The sequence below is a fragment of the Phacochoerus africanus genome, chromosome 5 (assembly GCF_016906955.1).
Source record: "Phacochoerus africanus isolate WHEZ1 chromosome 5, ROS_Pafr_v1, whole genome shotgun sequence".
In the NCBI taxonomy this organism is placed as follows: Eukaryota; Metazoa; Chordata; class Mammalia; order Artiodactyla; family Suidae; genus Phacochoerus; species Phacochoerus africanus.
In genome coordinates, this window is record NC_062548.1 from 72,999,933 (window position 1) to 73,017,079 (window position 17,147).

Sequence of the window (17,147 nt, forward strand, 5' to 3'; positions counted from 1 at the left end):
TCACCCCTGGAGGTTAGTTTGCCAATTGTGAAGTGTGACTGTGATACTGAGTAATCAGACAAGGGCTGGGTGGAGGGGGTTACTTTATAAATAGCACAGGGAAGAAGGAGGGCTGAGTTCCTCTCACATGCTGCTGAATCTCAGGATCTCGGCGAGGTCATAGCCAGTCACAGCAAAGGAGCTGCCGGAGGGATCACAGAATCGGGCACCACACACCTGGGTGTCGGGGACACACTCACCGTGACAGTGTTCCACCTGGGAGAGAAGAGCGCTGCTCAGGGCCTGCTGCCTCCCGCTTGGGCCCCCACCCCTCGCCTCTGCCACCACACACCTCAACGTAGCCACTCTCCGGGCTTCTGCTCAGCTTCCAGATGTGTACAAAGGTGTCCTCGGCTGCAGAGAGCAGCTGTAAGAAAGGCACGGTGGACCAGTGGGAGGCAGGCCGTGCTGACGGGACTGGGATAGGCTGTAGCGCCCCGTCCCGGTGTCCGGGGAGGGGGCTAGGCTGAGGGGCAGAGATCAGCCTGTGGAATTCCTCTCAACAACCCGGCACCAGGAACAAGGGTAGGTCGGGAGAGAGGAGGAGACTGACCTTGCCCACCTCAGGAGCCAGGTCCAGGGCACAGATGGCCCGGGCATGAGCGTTGATCTGGACGTGCAGAGCTCCTGTACTGGCTTCATACAGACGCACCTGCCCATCCCCGTAGCCTGCTGCTATGGCCCCCTGCCACAGCTGCACAGACAGGCATGGGACCCTGCAAGGGTGACACCCGACTTTGATTTCCCAGACCCAAGCCCACTCCCCACCCTGAAGCTGTCTCAGGAAGGCCTAGGCCCCCTTCTGCCTCACCTACCCAAAGCCTGGAATTCGCGTCAGTAATTTGAATTCGGGCCCTGACCGCCAGACACACAGCAAGCCTGAGTCATCTGCTGTCACCATGTCAGCCACGCAGTCCTGCGGGGAACGGTGCAATCAGCTCTTCCCTTTCTCCGCTGCTGGGTCCTGTATTCAGGCCGCGCTTGTATCTCTGCCTCTCCAGGGAAAGGGCAGCGTGTAGAGCCGTCACCCACTGAAGGGGTCTCCCGGAAGAATGAGATGCTTTCCTTGTATTCCTTACAGTGTCTTCCTCCCCACCCAGGCCCCAACACACACACACACACACACACACACACACACACACCACGTGTTAGAGGAGGGAAGACAACTGTTCTCATTGGAAGAGTGATGGAACTGAGGCCATAGGGTCATGACCTTCTGGAAGGTCTTGCCATGAGCCAGTCACAGTCATGTCCAGACTCTGGGCCTTGTGACAACCCCCAACTGCAAGCAGCCAACATAGCCCATGGGTTCAGCTTTGTGCCAGGTGCAGTGAAGCATATGAATTAGAAGATACACATCCTGTTCTCAAGAGGTTTATATTCCAAATGGAGAGACAAGAGTTGTCTTTGAGGGCAGTGTCAATTCAGGGCTCAGTTAAGGGAGATCATTGGGAGCTTGAATAGGGGGAAGGCTTCCTAGAGAGGGTAGCAGTGGAAGGGGGCCTGATCGGGTGGGCACGGCCCACATTCAGAGAAGGCAGCCACACGTGGCATAGCTGGAAAGCATCTCAAAAACCATCTGTTCCAGCTCCTTTGTTCACAGCAGGGTTGTAAAGTGTGAGTGAACCATTAAATGCCACATAAATATAAAGTACCCCTGGCTTCATCCCTGGACCTGAGGTTGCCAAAGCCTAGAAAAGTGCAGCAATTTGCCCAAAGTCACCCAGCTGCTTAGCAGCAGAGCCAAGACTTGACCCCAGGTTTCCTGCCTCCCAGGGTGGGGAAGGCCCCCAGACTCTCCGGAACAGGTAGAGGGCATCCACTCACCTGTCCCTGGGCAGGCTCCGTGGCAATGTCTGTGACTGGTGTCTGGTGCCCAGCCAGCTCCTCACTCAGTACAATGTTGGGACCCTTGGCTGGGATGTCAAACACTAGTACCCGGCCTGACCACGTTCCTGCAGAAACAGGGCTCTGCTGATGGCTTCCTGATTCTCCCGGGTCTCCAGCAACCACCCTCAGCACACGCCCCCCTCCCCATCCCAGAGGCCTTAGTAACAAACCCGCCTCTCATGGCTCCAACAGCCTCATTCCTACATTCACTACACCTTTCCTAGCCCACTCTGCCCCTCTGAAGGCCTCCACAGCTTTTTCTGAGTCTCTCAGATCCCTCTTCACTCCCACCATTTCCTCCAACCCTCCACAATTTTCTCAAACCTTCAGCAGCCTCCTGGTCAAAGCCCATGTCTCTCCCCCTCAGCACCCCCCAGTACCCTGCCCCTGGCCCCCTTACCCACACAGATGAAGTGGCCACTGGCAGCAATTCCTCGGGCAAACACAGCCTGCACTGAGTATGAGAAGGGAAAACTATTAGAAATGGCATCTTGGGAGTTCCCGTCATGGCTCAGTGGTTAACGAATCCGACTAGAAACCATGAGGTTGTGGGTTCGATCCCTGGCCTTGCTCAGTAGGTTAAGGATCCAGCGTTGCTGTGAGCTGTGGTGTACGTTGCAGACGTGGCTCGGATCCTGTGTTGCTGTGGCTCTGGCATAGGCCGGTGGCTACAGCTCTGATTTGACCCCTAGCCTGGGAACTTCCATATGCCATGGGAGCAGCCCAAGAAATGGCAAAAAGACAAAAAAAAAAAAAAAAAAAAGAAATGGCATCTCCCCATGCTCCGACAAACACTCCCTACCTCCACCCCACCCGGTCCTGCAGGTACCTGGAGAGGCATCTCCAGAGTCCAGTGCATGCCAATAGACCATGACAGAGCCGTCAGACTCGTACATCTGGAAGACCAGGGCAAGGATGGGGGTCACAACTCAACGGACCTTTGCTGAGCTCTGTGCTGACTACTCCACATACGTGGGTTAGCCATAGCCCATTTAGTCCTCAGAACCTGGGAGACAGACACCCCTTTATCCCCATTTAATAGAGAAGGACACTGAGGCTCTAAGAAGTTAACTACATTGCACAAGGTCATACAAGTAATAAAGGGGCAGATATTGGAGAAGACACTTGGGAATTGGAAAACAGGGAAGGAAGATGAGAAATAAGGAGAAGGAGGAGCTCCCGGCGTGGCTCAGTGGTTAACGAATCCGACTAGCAACAATGACGTTGCGGGTTCCATCCCTGGCCTTGCTCAGTGGGTTAAGGATCCGGCGTTGCTGGAAGCTGTGGTGTAGGTCGCAGACGCGGCTCGGATCCCACATCGCTGTGGCTGTGGTGTAGGCTGGCAGCTACAGCTCTGATTTGACCCCTAGCCTGGGAACCTCCATATGCCACAGGATCGGCCCTAGAAAAGGCAAAAAGACAAAAAAAAAGGAGAAGGGGGGCTAAGCTTGTGCAAAGTTTGGAAATGTTTAGAGGCAAATGGGGAAAGGTCCAGGGGCCTTGGAGAGGAGTTGAGTTGACTAGTGGGAGAGGACAGGAAGGTCCTTCTCTTACCTGTATTCCTCGATGTGAGGTGAGTACCAGCAACACTCGGAAAGGGAGGACACACCAGTGGACCTGGAAGGAGGTGAGAAGTGGGCAGAGCAGAGGACACGAAGCCTCAGAAGTGTGGAAATTCAGAGAGTTAGGGAAGGCCGATTTCTTGAGGTTTGGAGAGGGACTGGGTTAGGGCTGCGTTCAGCAACATCACTCCCAGGTCCATGGCTCACCTGGGTGATGAGTGGGGGGCTCACTCCAGCGCCCTGCTTCGCGTGCAGTTGGCGCTGGGCCAAGGGCACACCCTCAGGAGCAGCGCTGAGAAGCTGGGCGCTGGGTCCATGTACTACTCCAAAATGTGTGAGGTTGCGGACAGGCAGCTGCAGCACACTGAGGTTGTTGCACAGGGCGGCCGCTGAGCCTCGAAGGGGGATAGAGCGCTCCCGGTGGAACATCCTAGGGGAGAGAAGTCCGAATCCCAGGCGCTCAGGAGACAGCGGAGATTCCTGAGCGCGTTGGGGTGGGGGTGGGGTGCTGTCAGAAGGCACTGGGAGAGACCCCCGGGGCTGGATCATGATGTCCATGGGGGCCTCGAGCACGGTGATGGCGGGGGGGGGGGTGGTCACGTGGCGTGGGAAGGGTATCAGGGAGCAGACGAGGGGAACCCCAGGGCTGAGTTATGAGGTGATGCGGGGAATCCCAAAGGAGGAATGGTGATGGCACAGGACCCAGGGGCCCCAAGACCCCGAGCCAAGGCGGGAGGAAGCAGGGTAGTCCTCAGGTCCTTCCTCCCTCAGCTTGGCTCCGCGAAGCCCCCGGACCAGGCTAGAGTTCACACCAGGATTTCCAGGTCGTCTTGCCTGACTCCAGAAGCGTTCGGTACCCCAGTCTCCTCCGAATCCGCCGCCACCATAGAGACGACGCACGTACGCACGACCGCTGGGTGGGGCGAGCAACACGAACGCGCAGCGCGCGGTGCGGCTGCCGGGGCAACTGTGGGCGGGGCGAGCGCCCCAGCGCGCGGTTGCCCAGGCGACCGTTAGGCCGCAGCTGGGCAGGAAAGCCCGCCGGAGCGCTGGGGTTGGAGCTACCGCTGCGGTGATGGCGCATGAAGGCTCGGTGAGCTTCAGCTCAGCTGAGGGTGCTCCAGAGCGGGGACAGACCGTTAAGATCGGTGTCCTGAACCTTGGGACAGCTCTGTGCCATCTGGCGCCCGCCTAGTAGGCAGGAGTTCAAGATGACTAAGGAAGCCATGTCGGTGCATTAGAGCAGAAATCCTACATCTGTACCGCACGCACTCAGAAGCATTGTCACACTCGTAAGCTGAGGGAAGGGGGTTATATGGGGGTACAGAGCCCAGGAACAAGAAATGACCCTGGAAACAGCTAATGCATGTAATAACAAGTCTCTTACATTGAGGTACTCATTTGAATAGATAAACAGAATTGGCCAGGCATGCGGGAGAGGTGTTGCTAGATAAGTGATATTTCGAGAATTTCAGGAGGATGCAATGGATTAAACAATAATTTTTCTTTCTTTCTTTTTTTTTTTTTTGTCTTTTTGTCCTTTTAGGGCCGAACCAGCGGCATATGGATGTTCCCAGGCTAGGGGTCCAATCGGAGCTGTAGCCGGCGGCCTACATCACAGCCACGGGCAAGGCCAGATCTGAGTCGTGTCTGCCACCTACGCTATAGCTCAGGGGCAACGCTGGATCCTTAACCCATTGAGCGAGGCCAGGGATTGAACCTGAAACCTCATGGTTCCTAGTTGGATTCGTCTCTGCTGCACCATGGTGGGAACTCCAAAGCCAAGAAATTTTAAAATAAAACAGACTTGAAGAGCATTTGTGCAACAATATCTCCAATCCTCCTGATCAGGCTACTTCTAGGCACAGTCACTATCACAGGTGTCACATGAGAGGCTGGAAGGGGAACTCTAAGGAACTGACACCCCTCTCCCAGCCCTACCTGCTCTGCTCTGGCCAAGCCTGGACTGGGCTGTGAACCATTACCTGGGCTTGCCAACAGGGCTGTTCTACTAACAGAGAGGAAAAATGGGGCTTGAGGGATTTTGAGTTCAGTGTGAGGTTTAGGAAACACTAGAGTTGGGGAACACCATGCATGAGACAATAGGTTGGGGGTGGGGAGGCAAAATGTTGGGAAGAAAATTTTGGAAGCAATCAGGTTCAGGGAGACTGTTGTGGGAAAGTGAGGAGGCTCCAAAGAATTTGCTAGTAAATTCCCATGTCCCTAAAATGGATATTTTAGGACTAGTTTTTTTCTTTTTCAGTGGATTTTTCTTGGTTATAAAAGGAAACAATCATTGTAGAAAATTTATAAAATGGAGACGTGTATAGAGGAAAGAAATATATCTACTGTAATTTTTGTGCTTTTCTTCAACATATTAGTTTACATTTCATACTTGATACGTAATTTTGTTTCTTTATTTCATTTAACATTACTTTTTCCCAGGAGATCCCCCTGTGAGGCAGTGTTAAGGATCCCACGTTGCTGCAGCTGTGGCGTAGGTCTCAGCTTTGGCTTGGATTAGATCCGTGGCCTGGGAACCTCCATATGCTTCGGGAGTGGCAAAAAAAAGTATTTTTCCCATGGTATTGTAAATTCTTCCTAAAGATTGCCTTTAATCATTGCATAATATTCCATCATATAGGTAGTACACAATTAGCCATCTCTTGTTCTTGTTAGACCTATGTTTTCAATATTCTGCTATTATAAATAATATCACGGAATATTTTAGAGAATACATACATTTTTTCTTTTTTTCATTTCTTTTTTTCTTTTCAGGGCTGCACCTGAGACATATGGATGTTCCCAGGCTAGGGGTTGAGTTGGAGCTACAGCTGCTGGCCTTCGCCACAGCCACAGCCACAGCCACGCGGATTCCGAGCTGCATCTGTGACCTACACCACAGCTCACGGCTTCATTGGATCCTTAACTCACTGAGCGAGGCCAGGGATCGAACCCGCAACCTCATGATTCCTAGTCAGATTTGTTTCCACTGCACCACGACAGAAACTACATAATGTATTTTTATTTTCATTTCAGAATATGCCTTTGGGTATATTTATAAAACTGAAATTGATATTTTTAAAAGTTGGACATCTCTTCTTTCCAGGGCAGGGATCAAATCTGAGCTGCAGCTGCAACCCATGCCACAGCTGCGGCAATGCTGGATCCTAAAAGTTGGACATCTTCAAATGTTTATTAGTCATCAATAGTTCTGCTTTTGTGAAATATTATGTCCTTTGCTTATTATCCTTGGAGATATTATTATTATTATTACTGTCTTCTTAGGGCCACATGAACAGCATGGAAGTTCCCAGGCTGAGGCCAGGGATTGAACCTGCATCCTCATGGATACTAGTTGGGTTCTAAACCCGCTGAGCCACAATGGGAACTCCAGAGGTATTATTATTATTATTTGGCTGCACTCTCGGCAGGTGGAAGTTGTCAGGCCAGGGATCAACCCTGTGCCACAGCTGGGGCAACAATGCCAGAAGGGAACTTCAGTCTTATGATTTTAAAAACTTTCATGTGAAGTTTTAACATATTTGGGAATATCTGTCCTTTCAAAAATTTGTTGCAAATGTTTTTGTTTGTTTGTTTGTTTAGGAAGCAGGATAAAGTCAAGCTCTGGAGTCAGAGAAACCTGTATCTGAAGTATGACTCCACTACTTCCTTGTTCTGTGATCCTGGGGAAATTGTCCCTTTCAAAAGGCTCTTCCTTCCTACTAGATAACTCTAGCAAGCTTCCTCCTAGCGCATAAAAGCATCTCTCCGCCTTGGTTTCCAGCCCTGATTATCCTGTTTTGTTTTGTTTTGTTTTTTTGTTTTGTTTTTTTTTTTTTTTCCCCACAGAGGCAGGAGAGGCAGGCACGAGACCGCGGGATGACTCGATCCAAGGCGGAAAAGGTCCGGCCGCCAACAGTTCCGGTGCCGCAGGTGGACATCGTGCCTGGGCGGCTTACTGAGGCCGAGTGGATGGCGCTCTCGGTTCTTGAAGAGGGCGAGGAAGTGGTGGGGGACATCTTGGCTGATCTTCTGGCCCGAGTCATGGACTCCGCCTTCAAAGTCTACCTGACCCAGCAGGTGGGCCTGGATCCTGATCCTTCAGACCCATCTCCCCTCTCCCTGACCCCTTCCTGCTGGCCTGAGACCCTCTTTCGCCTCCTCAGTGCATTCCATTCACCATCAGTCAGGCACGGGAGGCCATGCTGCAGATCACCGAGTGGCGCTTCCTGGCCCGGGACGAGGGAGAAACTGCAGTTGCAGAGGACCCTACGTGGGGAGAGGACGAAGAACCTTCCGCTTGCACGACGGACGCCTGGGCTCAGGGATCCGTGCCCGTGCTGCACGCGCCCACCTTCGCGACCTTCCCAGGCGAAGTAAGCCCAGCCCCCAGCTACCTCCCGCCACTCACCTTAGTGCCTCTCTCCCCTTTGCGACGTCTCACTACTCAACTTCTCACCACCACCCTGGTGCATTTCCCCAGGACCGAGGGAGCGTGGATCAGATCCCTTCAGGAAGATCGTGGATGGATACAGGCTCTCAGGAACCGATGGAACCTTGGGACCGCTGTCCTCCAGAGCAGAGGGTCGTCCCAGGTCCCTCATCCACCCTGGAGCTGCTTAAGGAGACAGGGCCTCGAGGTCCTTTAGAGGAACTGGAACTGGACGGCCAGGCGAGGGGCCACCTCTCCTCGGTCGGATGCTTGAACGTGAGCAGCCAACTATCGATGGAGATGGCGGTCGCAGGCAGTCCTCACCTTTCTCTGGAGCCGACCCCGGTTGCCAGCCCCAAGGGCTCGGTCGAGAAGGCACAGCCCTTCAGCTCCCCGTTCTCTCTCGAGGACCTCTACTATTGCACGCCCCAGGCTCAGGCGGCTGGAGACAGGATGGAGCTCAAGAAGGAGGAGGTGCCCCTCATCTCCTCGAGCGGTTCGGTGTCTGGAACTTCTGCTGGTGGTCTCAGCACGCTCAGCTCCTCCTCTGGGTTCCAGCCACAGCAGCCCTGGCGCCCCGATGCGCGGACCAGCTCACTTCGCGGCAGAATTGGCCCTAGGGCGGAGATGGAGCGCCTGGACCCCGCGCGGCTGCCTCGCCGCTGGGTGCGCCCCCTGGCGGAGGTTCTGGTCCCAAACTCCGAGATGCGCCCCCAGAAAGCCTACCGCGGGCGCCTGCAGAGCCGGAAGACCGAGGCCCCGGCCGGCCCGCAAGCCCCCGGTCCCGACGTCCGCGTCTCCCCATCAGTATTCTACCCTCTCCCGCCTGGCGTTCCTTTCCAAGCCTTGGCCCCTGGCCGCAGACTCCAATTCCCCACTTTAAGCTCAGGCCTACCATCGCCAGGCTTTGGTTCAAAGCTGCCCTTCCCCAGTTCCAGGCTCCGCTTTCCCATCACGCACTCGGTGCTCCCAGATGTGGCCCACAGTCCTAGTCCCAAACTATGGCCAGGTGCCAAGTGGCCCAGCGGCTGGGAAGGGGAGGCCGAATTGCTGGGCGAGCTGTGGGCCGGCCGCACCCGCATACCTCCGCAGGGCCTGGACCCTGGGTACCGGGAGAGCCAGGATCCTCACAAGTGGCCTCATCCCGCGCCCCAAGTTCTTGAGGCCACATCCCAGGTGATGTGGAAGCCGATGTTGCTGCCTGAAGCCTTAAAGTTGGCTCCTGGTGTGAGCATGTGGAACCCAACCACCCAGGAGTTGCTCAGCTCTGCTGAACCTCAACAGGAGGACAAAAAAGGCAGCACCTCTCCTCCCATCCACACAGGTGCCCCAGAACCACAGGTGACTGTGGCACAGATCGTGAACAACTCAACGCCCAAAATGTGGTCACTCCCCTTCAACCACCTGCTCCATTATGAGCCCTGAACCTCAAGCGGTGGGACTCCAACCTCCTTCTGTCTACTTGCCGGAAATAAACACCTGAGTTGTCTTAGGAATTGGCCTGTGTCTCTGTCAGTTTCTTCCAAGTGTGTGTTCTCACTGAACTGGAGAGGTCAGGGATATAGAACATTGGCTCCAGGGGTAATTGCATGACCATGCTTAGGAGACTCTGCTTTAGGGCCAGAGAGAGGCTGAGGCATTCTAGAGAATCATCCCCCTCTCCACCAAGGAGCACATATAAGGGTTACAAGATGAGTCTGCCTCAGTTTAGAGAACTTAGAGATTGTCCTTCCACTAGGGGGGAGGAAGTGATTCAGGACACGAGGAATTTGGGAGATTCCTGGTGGTGTAGCGGGTTAAGGATTCCTTGTCCCTGTAGCAGCTCAGGTTGCTGCTGTGGCTCACATTCCACCCCTGGCCCGGGAACTTCTACATGCCATGGATGGTGGAAAAAAAAAAAAAAGAAAAAAGACCTGAATTTGATTTCCAGTCTCTGGAGCTCTGTCAATTCACCTTAAAGTGCAAATCCAAGTTTCACTGGGAGGCAAATTTGAACCTATTCTGGGAAGCCCTGACTCTCCTGATCTTTGACTTGAACCAGCATTGGAGTGAGGCAATCTGGTAGCTAGGGAAAACAATTTAAGGAGGAATTCACTTTCACTTTCAAACGGGGTGCTTGAACACATCCAAGTATGCGTGCCTCCTTAAATTTTGTGCCTAGTACTCTACAACAACCTTTTGGTTAGTCCTTATTAGTTTTCCCACTCTCCCTGTGGGCAGCACTTCCAGTGGCAGGCCAGCATTCTCTGCCATGTCTCTGTGGTCTCTGCTCAGCCGCCCTGTCTGGGGTCTTGGCTTTGTCCTCCTCATTCTGGTCCCTCTGCTTAGACTAGGTGTGCAGATCTGGTATAAGATCCATCTTTGGGACCTCCAAGGCTGCTCCACAGATCTGACTGGGAAGACAGCGGTGGTGACTGGGGCCAATAGTGGTGAGTGCTCTTCCAACCCTGACACCTCCCTAAGGACCCTAGCCTCCAACAGCCTCAACAGGGAGGGCAGGAGGAGGACCAGCACCCACTATCAGAAACTTTGTCCCCCCCACCCCCCCTTGCTCCACTGTCCTCTAGTGACTCCCCAGACTAGCCTTCTCTGAAGCTGCCTTCCCACAGGCATTGGGAAGGTTGTGTCCCAGGAGCTGGCTCGTCGCGGAGCACGTGTGATCCTGGCCTGCCGTAGCCATGAGCGTGGACAGGGAGCCCTGACTGAGATACAAGCAGCCACCAGGAGCAACCGCCTCCTGCTTGGTGGGGTGGACCTGAGCTCTATGGCCTCCATCCGGACCTTTGTTCAGTGGCTTCTGCGGGAGTCTCCTGAGATACATCTACTGGTTAACAATGCTGGTGTCTCTGGTATGTGCCTTGATTTGCTTCCCCTCAACACATTTCTGGAGCCTCCTTTCTTGCTCAGGTATCCTCCAAGCCTAACCTGGACATCCCATGGAAATACTAATTCAGACACTATCCTAAAAAGTCTACCTTAAGTTATAGCCTCAAACATCATTGCCTCCGTCTTCAGCATACATGCTCCTGTGGCATTTCCACTGAACCCCAATATATTCTCCCCAGATTTTGTCTTCCTCAGAGTTGTCACTCCATCACCCACCACCTACATTTTCATTTCCTTCCAGGATTCCCCAGGACACTTACCCCGGAGGGCCTTGATCTCACCTTTGCCACCAACTACATTGGGCCTTTTCTGCTAACAAATCTGCTCCAAGGTAAGGAAGGATGGGTGCTTACCTTCTGTGCTGCCCACGCTTCTCCATTTCCCCGGTGTTTTCGAGGCTTACTGTCTCACCTCTTTTCCCTTGGCACCTGGACACTTGCTGAGTGATGACCTTGGATGCTTTTCCTAGACACAGCAGGGAACCCACCAGGCACCAGTCAGGATTAGAAGGCTGGTAATGGAATCACTCAGCCCCAGATATAACCAGTGAGAGGATATAAGATCGACATTCCACCTCTCCTCCCCCCAGGTCTGAGTTCTAGGCAGCCCGGTAGAGTCAGTCATCTCATCAAAACGTCTTGAGGGTGGCACTAGGCCAGTGGGATTAAGGTGGTTTGGGTTTTTCAGGGAGGGGGGCAATGGGCAGCAGGCACATTCTCCCTAATATTTTCTCTGGATTGTCTAATCGCCTCTTGAAAAGAAAATTGAGGACGTTCCCGTTGGGGCTCAGTGGTTAACGAACCCGACTAGGAACCATGAGGATGCAGGTTCGATCCTTGGCCTTGCTCAGTGAGTTAAGGCTCCAGAGTTGCTGTGAACTGCGGTGTAGGTTGAAGACGCAGCTTGGATCCCATGTTGCTATGGCTGTGGCATAGGCCGGCAGCTGTAGCTTCTGTTCGACCCATAGCCTGGGAACTTCCACGTAGGTGCGGCCCTAAAGAAGCCAAAAAAAAAAAAAAACCCCACAAACAAACAAACAAAAAAACCCCAAACAAACAAACAAACAAACAAAAACAAAAAGAAAGAAAGAAAATTGATGTTTTGGCCAGGTAACACAAATCCAAAGTACAAAATTGGAGTTCCCGTGTGGCTCGGCAGTTTAAGGATCTGTGTTGTCACTGCGGTGGCTTGGGTTGCTGCTGAGGGGCTGGTCTGGCCTGGGAACTTCTGCATGCTGAGAGTATGGTCCAAAAAACAAAGAAAGCAAGTGCAAAATTGAATGTACGCCATCCTTTATACGATAAACTAAGCTGAGAGCCTGACCTTTGCCTTTCCCAAATCCACGCCCTCATTTCTGGCCAGATGATATGCATCTCTTGCATCACACTGTTTTGTTTTGTTTTATTTTGTTTAATTCTGACTGTGCGTTTGCACATGGGTTTCTCTCCATCTGAAATATCCTTCCCCATCCCTTTAGACTGCCTAACTTTTGTTCAGCTGCCAACACTCAGCACATATATCATTCATGCTGGGGCTCCCTCCCGGACACCTCAGTCTGCTCCAGCTGCCCCTTTCACCCCTGTGCACACCTCTGTTCCCGCACTGATGTTACTGTATGAAGATTAATCTCCTACTAGGCTGTGAACCCCTTTGGTCTTTATGTCCCTATGTCTGCAAGTTTGGGGTTCATTATCCCCTTTGAGAATACTTTTCTTTCCAACAGGTTTTGGCAAATACTTCCTACTCAATTTTTCATTTGTGATTCTTCATTTAAATGGAGGGCTCAAAATAATTTTAGCATTTGGAAACAATAAGTAAACTCATAGGTGACAACCACTATTTTTCATACTTTATATAATCCAGACTTTTTTTGTATAGTTAGGAACTCATTTTTTTTCCTTTTCTTGGTGGAACTTGCAACATATGGAAATATCCAGGCCAGGGATTGAATCTGAACTACAACAATGACCCATGCCACAGCTGTGGCAATTTTTGATCCTTAATCCACTGCATTGGACCATGGATTGAACCCACAGCCTCAGCAGCATCTGGAGCCAGGGAAGGGCCCTTAACCTGCTGTGCCACACAGCACGAACCCCAGGAACTCATTTCTTTTTACAGCCATTATTTTATATTCCTTTATTATTAATTTTTTATTATTTATTTATTTATTTTGGTCTTTTTGTGTTTTCATTTTATTTATCTATTTATTTATTTATTTGTCTTTTTGCCTTTTCTAGGGCTGCTCCTGAGGCATATGGAGGTTTCCAGGCTAGGGGTCGAATTGGAGCTGTAGCCACCGGCCTACGCCAGAGCCACAGCAATGCAGGATCCAACCTCTTGGTTCCAAGTCGGATTCGTTAACCACTGCGCCATGACAGGAACTCTGGTCTTTTCCTCTTTTTCGGGCCACACCCACAGCATATGGAGGTTCCCAGCCTAGGTGTCCAATCAGAGCTATAGCTGCCGGCCTACCCTAGAGCCATAACAATGCAAGATCCAAGCTGTGTCTATGACCCACACCACAGCTCACAGCAAGGCCGGATCCTTAACCCACTGAGCAAGGCCAGGGATTGACCTGCATCCTCATGGATGCTAGTCAGGTTCATTAACCACTGAGCCATGACGGGAACTCCCAGGAGCTCATTTAAAAAAAAAAAAAATTTCACTGGAGTTTCTGCTGTGACACAGTGAGTTAAGGATTAGCTGTGGTGTAGGTTGAAGCTGGAGCTTGAATCTTATCCCTGGCCTGGTAACTTCCATAGGCCGTGAGTGCTGCCAAAAAAAAAAAAAAAAAAAGATTTAACTTGTTCTGTTGAGAGTAATTTTACTTTCACTCTTTTTTTTTTTTTTTTTTTTTTGGCCTCAGGCTGCAGCATATGGAAACCGAGCCAGAGCTATGGCCAGGGATTGAACTGGCGCCTCCCTGGAGAGACAACCTGGATCATTAACCCACTGCACCATAGCAGGAGCTCCCTACTTTCACTCTCTGGGAAGATAGTTAATAGTTAAAAATACAAAAAACACTTTCCCAAGTGTCTCTGTACATCTTTTCCCCTAAACAGCACTCATACAGCCTTAACATCTAGCTTGGTGTCTGCTGTCATCCAGAATGAATAAGTAAATGAATGAATGTGTGAAAGACAGCTTTCACAGCGTTTCAAGCCTCTCCATCTCCTGCTTAGCCATCAGTGAGATGAAAATACAAACAAGGATCCATTAAATTAGCTCCAGTTGGCAAGTGGAAGTAAAAGAAGGCAAAACTCCATTTTTATTTTAGGCCCCAAACCCCCCACTAAAATAAAACAAGAGGAAAAGCATTAGGAAAGCAGCTAATGAAAATGAAGCCTCAGTTCACACTAAGCTTTTCTGCGCCTCTCTTGGGTGCCTGCGTGGGGGGCCCGCTGACCATCTCCTGCAAGTCTGTGATGGGCCCTGTTGTCCTGGAATCTCATGGAGAAGCAGGCTGGGGAGTGGGCATGGGAGTTTACTCCAGGACTTGGATTGAAGGTGTGTGGTCCTCTCTCCACTCAGGGGCCCTACAACGGGCAGGGTCAGCCCGAGTAGTGAATGTGTCTTCCTTCCGGCAAGCACATGGGTACATTGATGAGGAACATCTAATAGGGGCTGGTGGACCTTTGACCTTCAACCAGAACTATGACTGCAGCAAACTGCTTTTGGCATTATTCACTGAGAGGCTTGCCCAGAGACTTCAAGGGACAGGTACCTGCCTTTGATACCCCTACCCCTCCACTCCCGTCACCACCCTCCAGTCCTGCACATCTCATTCCAACATGTTCTGGCCATAAAATACTCCCAATATTCCCCAAGCCAGCTGTTAATCTCTGCTTATCATCTGTGCACCCTGTATTTTCCTCAACCCCATCTTCACATCTCCTTTTCAACCTTTTCCAACTCTTTCTCATCACCCACAATTTCCTCTCCTCCAACACCATCCTTCATGTTCCCGCTAACACTTCATGTTCACCTAACATTTTCTTTTTTCTTTTTCTTTTTTTTTGGGGGGGGGGGTCTTTCTGCTTTTCCTAGGGCTGCTCCCACGGCATATGGAGGTTCCCAGGCTAGGGGTCTAAGCAGAGCTGTAGCCGCCGGCCTACACCAGAGCCTCAGCAATGCGGAATCCAAGCCGAGTCTGCAACCTACACCGCAGCTCACGGCAATGCCAGATCCTTAACCCACTGAGCAAGGCCAGGGATAGAACCCGCAACCACATGGTTCCTTGTCAGATTTGTTAACCACTGCGCCACGATGGGAACTCAACACCTAACACTTTCAAATAATCTTGTCTCCTTACTGCCTTGGAAATCACCATTAGCATAAGTTATGAAACACTGACTTTCCTGCCACCACCTCTAAGTCCCCAGTCACCTCTACCCAACAGACCTGGTTGGCAGAAGCACACTTAACCCTTTCTTCCATCGTCATCTCCCTTCACTTGTGTCTCACTCACTCAGGTGTGACCGTGAACTCTGTGAGCCCAGGTATTGTGTATACGGGGATCATGAAGAATTTCCCTTGGTTGTATCGCTTCCTCTTCTGGCTCCTCAGCATCTTCTTCAAGGTGGGTAGTGGAGGAGCTGGCTCTGCCCGGAAGAGGGGGCAGGGCTACTGCTCAGAGTGTCCCAGCAGGCTGGATGGAGCCTGCCTGGCTTTATCCTCCTTCTCCCCCGTGTCTCTCCAGAATAGCAAACAAGGCGCGATCCCAGTCCTCTACCTGTGCTTGGCAAAGGAGTTGGATGGTGTTTCTGGAAAATATTTTAGCAGTTCCTGTGTGATAACTCTTCCCCCTAAAGCTGCTCGGGATCCTCATGTGGCCCAAAGCCTCTGGAATACCACGGTCCGACTGACAAATCTAGACAAGATGGACTGATCGTCTTTGACCCCTGCCCCAACTTGCCACCCTCCCCTGACCCCAGAACCTTGCTCTGATTTTGCCTTCCATTTGCCACCTGCAAGGATCAATCTCCTTGTCCCGAATAATGATCACTTCCTCTTCCTCATGGTTCAGGGGCATGAGAGCTCAGATTAGCCAGGGTACCGTTTCAACTTCCACTTTTTTGCCAGTTCTCTGACAGAAGGATTCACGCCTTAGGCACTAGGATCACCAGACTTACTGAGTCCCATGTTAGGGTGACAGGGAGTAAAACTCCTTTCTGTGGGTCTTAGGGAGACTGGTAAGAGGGGAGACTTCCACATGTGCCTCTTGGTTCCTGGTTTTGGGGGACAGGGCCATCTAGTCTTGTCTGGATTCTTGTAGGACAGCACCCCAACTTCACAGGGTGTTTTCTCCCAGCTACAGGTAGCTGTTCTGTCTTTCACTCAAACTGCTCTTCTTGGGTGCCCGTCATTCAATGAGGCCAGTGAGTTCTGAGAGTAGAGCCTTCTTACGCTTTTCTAAGCCCTTGTTCATCAACATCAATTTTTTTTTCTCTCTCTCTCTCTTTTTTTTTTTTTGCCTTTTTCTAGAACCGCTCCCTCAGCATATGTAGGTTCCCAGGCTAGGGGTCGAATCGGAGCTGTAGCCACCGGCCTACACCAGAGCCACAGCAACATGGGATCCGAGCCGTGTCTGTGACCTACACCACAGTTCATAGCAACGCCAGACCCTTAACCCACTGAGCGAGGCCAGGGATCGAACCTGCAACCTCATGGTTCCTAGTCGGATTCGTTAACCACCTAGCCACTACAGAACTCCCATCTACATCGATTTTGGAATCACTGTTCAAATTTCACAAACACAAATCCTGTTGGGATCGCGCTACATCTATTTGGGAAGATTGATGTTTTCATGAGAATGAGCTGTTCTAAACACAAAAAAAGCTGTATTTATATCTTTTTAAATCTTCTAATACTCTTAAACAGTTTTGAATAATTTTACCTGTAAAGATCTTGTACAGGTTTTACTATATTTCATTCCAGGTACCTTGCTTTTTATGCTATTGCAAATGGTATTTTAAAATTCACATATTAATCATACATTAAACAACTATATTAAGTAATCTAATTCTAATAAGTTATCTGTAGAGTCTTTGGTTTTTCCACATAGAAAATCACTCCTTCTAGGAGTAACAACAGATTTATTTCTTCCAACTATTATAAATAAAATTTTATTCCTTTTCCTATGCCTTAATTGGTTTTCCAGTATTAAAAACCAAACTTGCATTTAAACCAACTTTGTCAGAGTGTTACTTTTGTATACATTGCTAAGTTGAGTATGCTTATGTTTTTATTTTTTATTTATTTCTTTGGCTATGCCCACAGCATGCAGAAGTTCCCAGGTCAGGGATCAAACCAGTGACATAGTTGTAACAAGA

General features: G+C 51.0%; 3 protein-coding genes across 5 annotated transcripts; 2 read left to right on the forward strand and 1 right to left on the reverse strand.

The window, feature by feature from the left end:
• Positions 1–66: 66 nt before the first annotated feature.
• On the reverse strand, positions 67–4,423 carry WDR54 (WD repeat domain 54). 2 transcript variants are annotated; one of them, XM_047781726.1, is made up of 10 exons: positions 4,304–4,423; positions 3,699–3,921; positions 3,484–3,546; positions 2,759–2,825; positions 2,330–2,383; positions 1,867–1,994; positions 855–955; positions 593–755; positions 332–406; positions 67–255 (listed from the first exon to the last, which is right to left on the reverse strand). In XM_047781726.1, exons 2-10 carry the CDS (start codon positions 3,918–3,920, stop codon positions 124–126), a joined length of 1,005 nt encoding a protein of 334 aa, XP_047637682.1. In that variant the 5' UTR covers position 3,921; positions 4,304–4,423; the 3' UTR covers positions 67–123. The 2 variants fall into 2 exon arrangements, with proteins under 2 accessions (XP_047637682.1, XP_047637683.1); XM_047781727.1 differs by having other exon boundaries at positions 4,326–4,417.
• A 23-nt stretch (positions 4,424–4,446) lies between these two features.
• C5H2orf81 (chromosome 5 C2orf81 homolog) lies at positions 4,447–9,422 on the forward strand. Of its 2 annotated transcripts, XM_047781725.1 has the most exons (4): positions 4,449–4,584; positions 7,344–7,574; positions 7,661–7,870; positions 7,978–9,422. In XM_047781725.1, exons 1-4 carry the CDS (start codon positions 4,567–4,569, stop codon positions 9,349–9,351), a joined length of 1,833 nt encoding a protein of 610 aa, XP_047637681.1. In that variant the 5' UTR covers positions 4,449–4,566; the 3' UTR covers positions 9,352–9,422. The 2 variants fall into 2 exon arrangements, with proteins under 2 accessions (XP_047637680.1, XP_047637681.1); XM_047781724.1 differs by having other exon boundaries at positions 4,447–4,584; positions 7,681–9,422.
• A 742-nt stretch (positions 9,423–10,164) lies between these two features.
• Positions 10,165–16,228, forward strand: LOC125126817 (retinol dehydrogenase 12-like). Its single transcript, XM_047779206.1, has 6 exons — positions 10,165–10,355; positions 10,536–10,775; positions 11,054–11,143; positions 14,347–14,535; positions 15,288–15,394; positions 15,515–16,228. Exons 1-6 carry the CDS (start codon positions 10,178–10,180, stop codon positions 15,701–15,703), a joined length of 993 nt encoding a protein of 330 aa, XP_047635162.1. The 5' UTR covers positions 10,165–10,177; the 3' UTR covers positions 15,704–16,228.
• Positions 16,229–17,147: the final 919 nt, after the last annotated feature.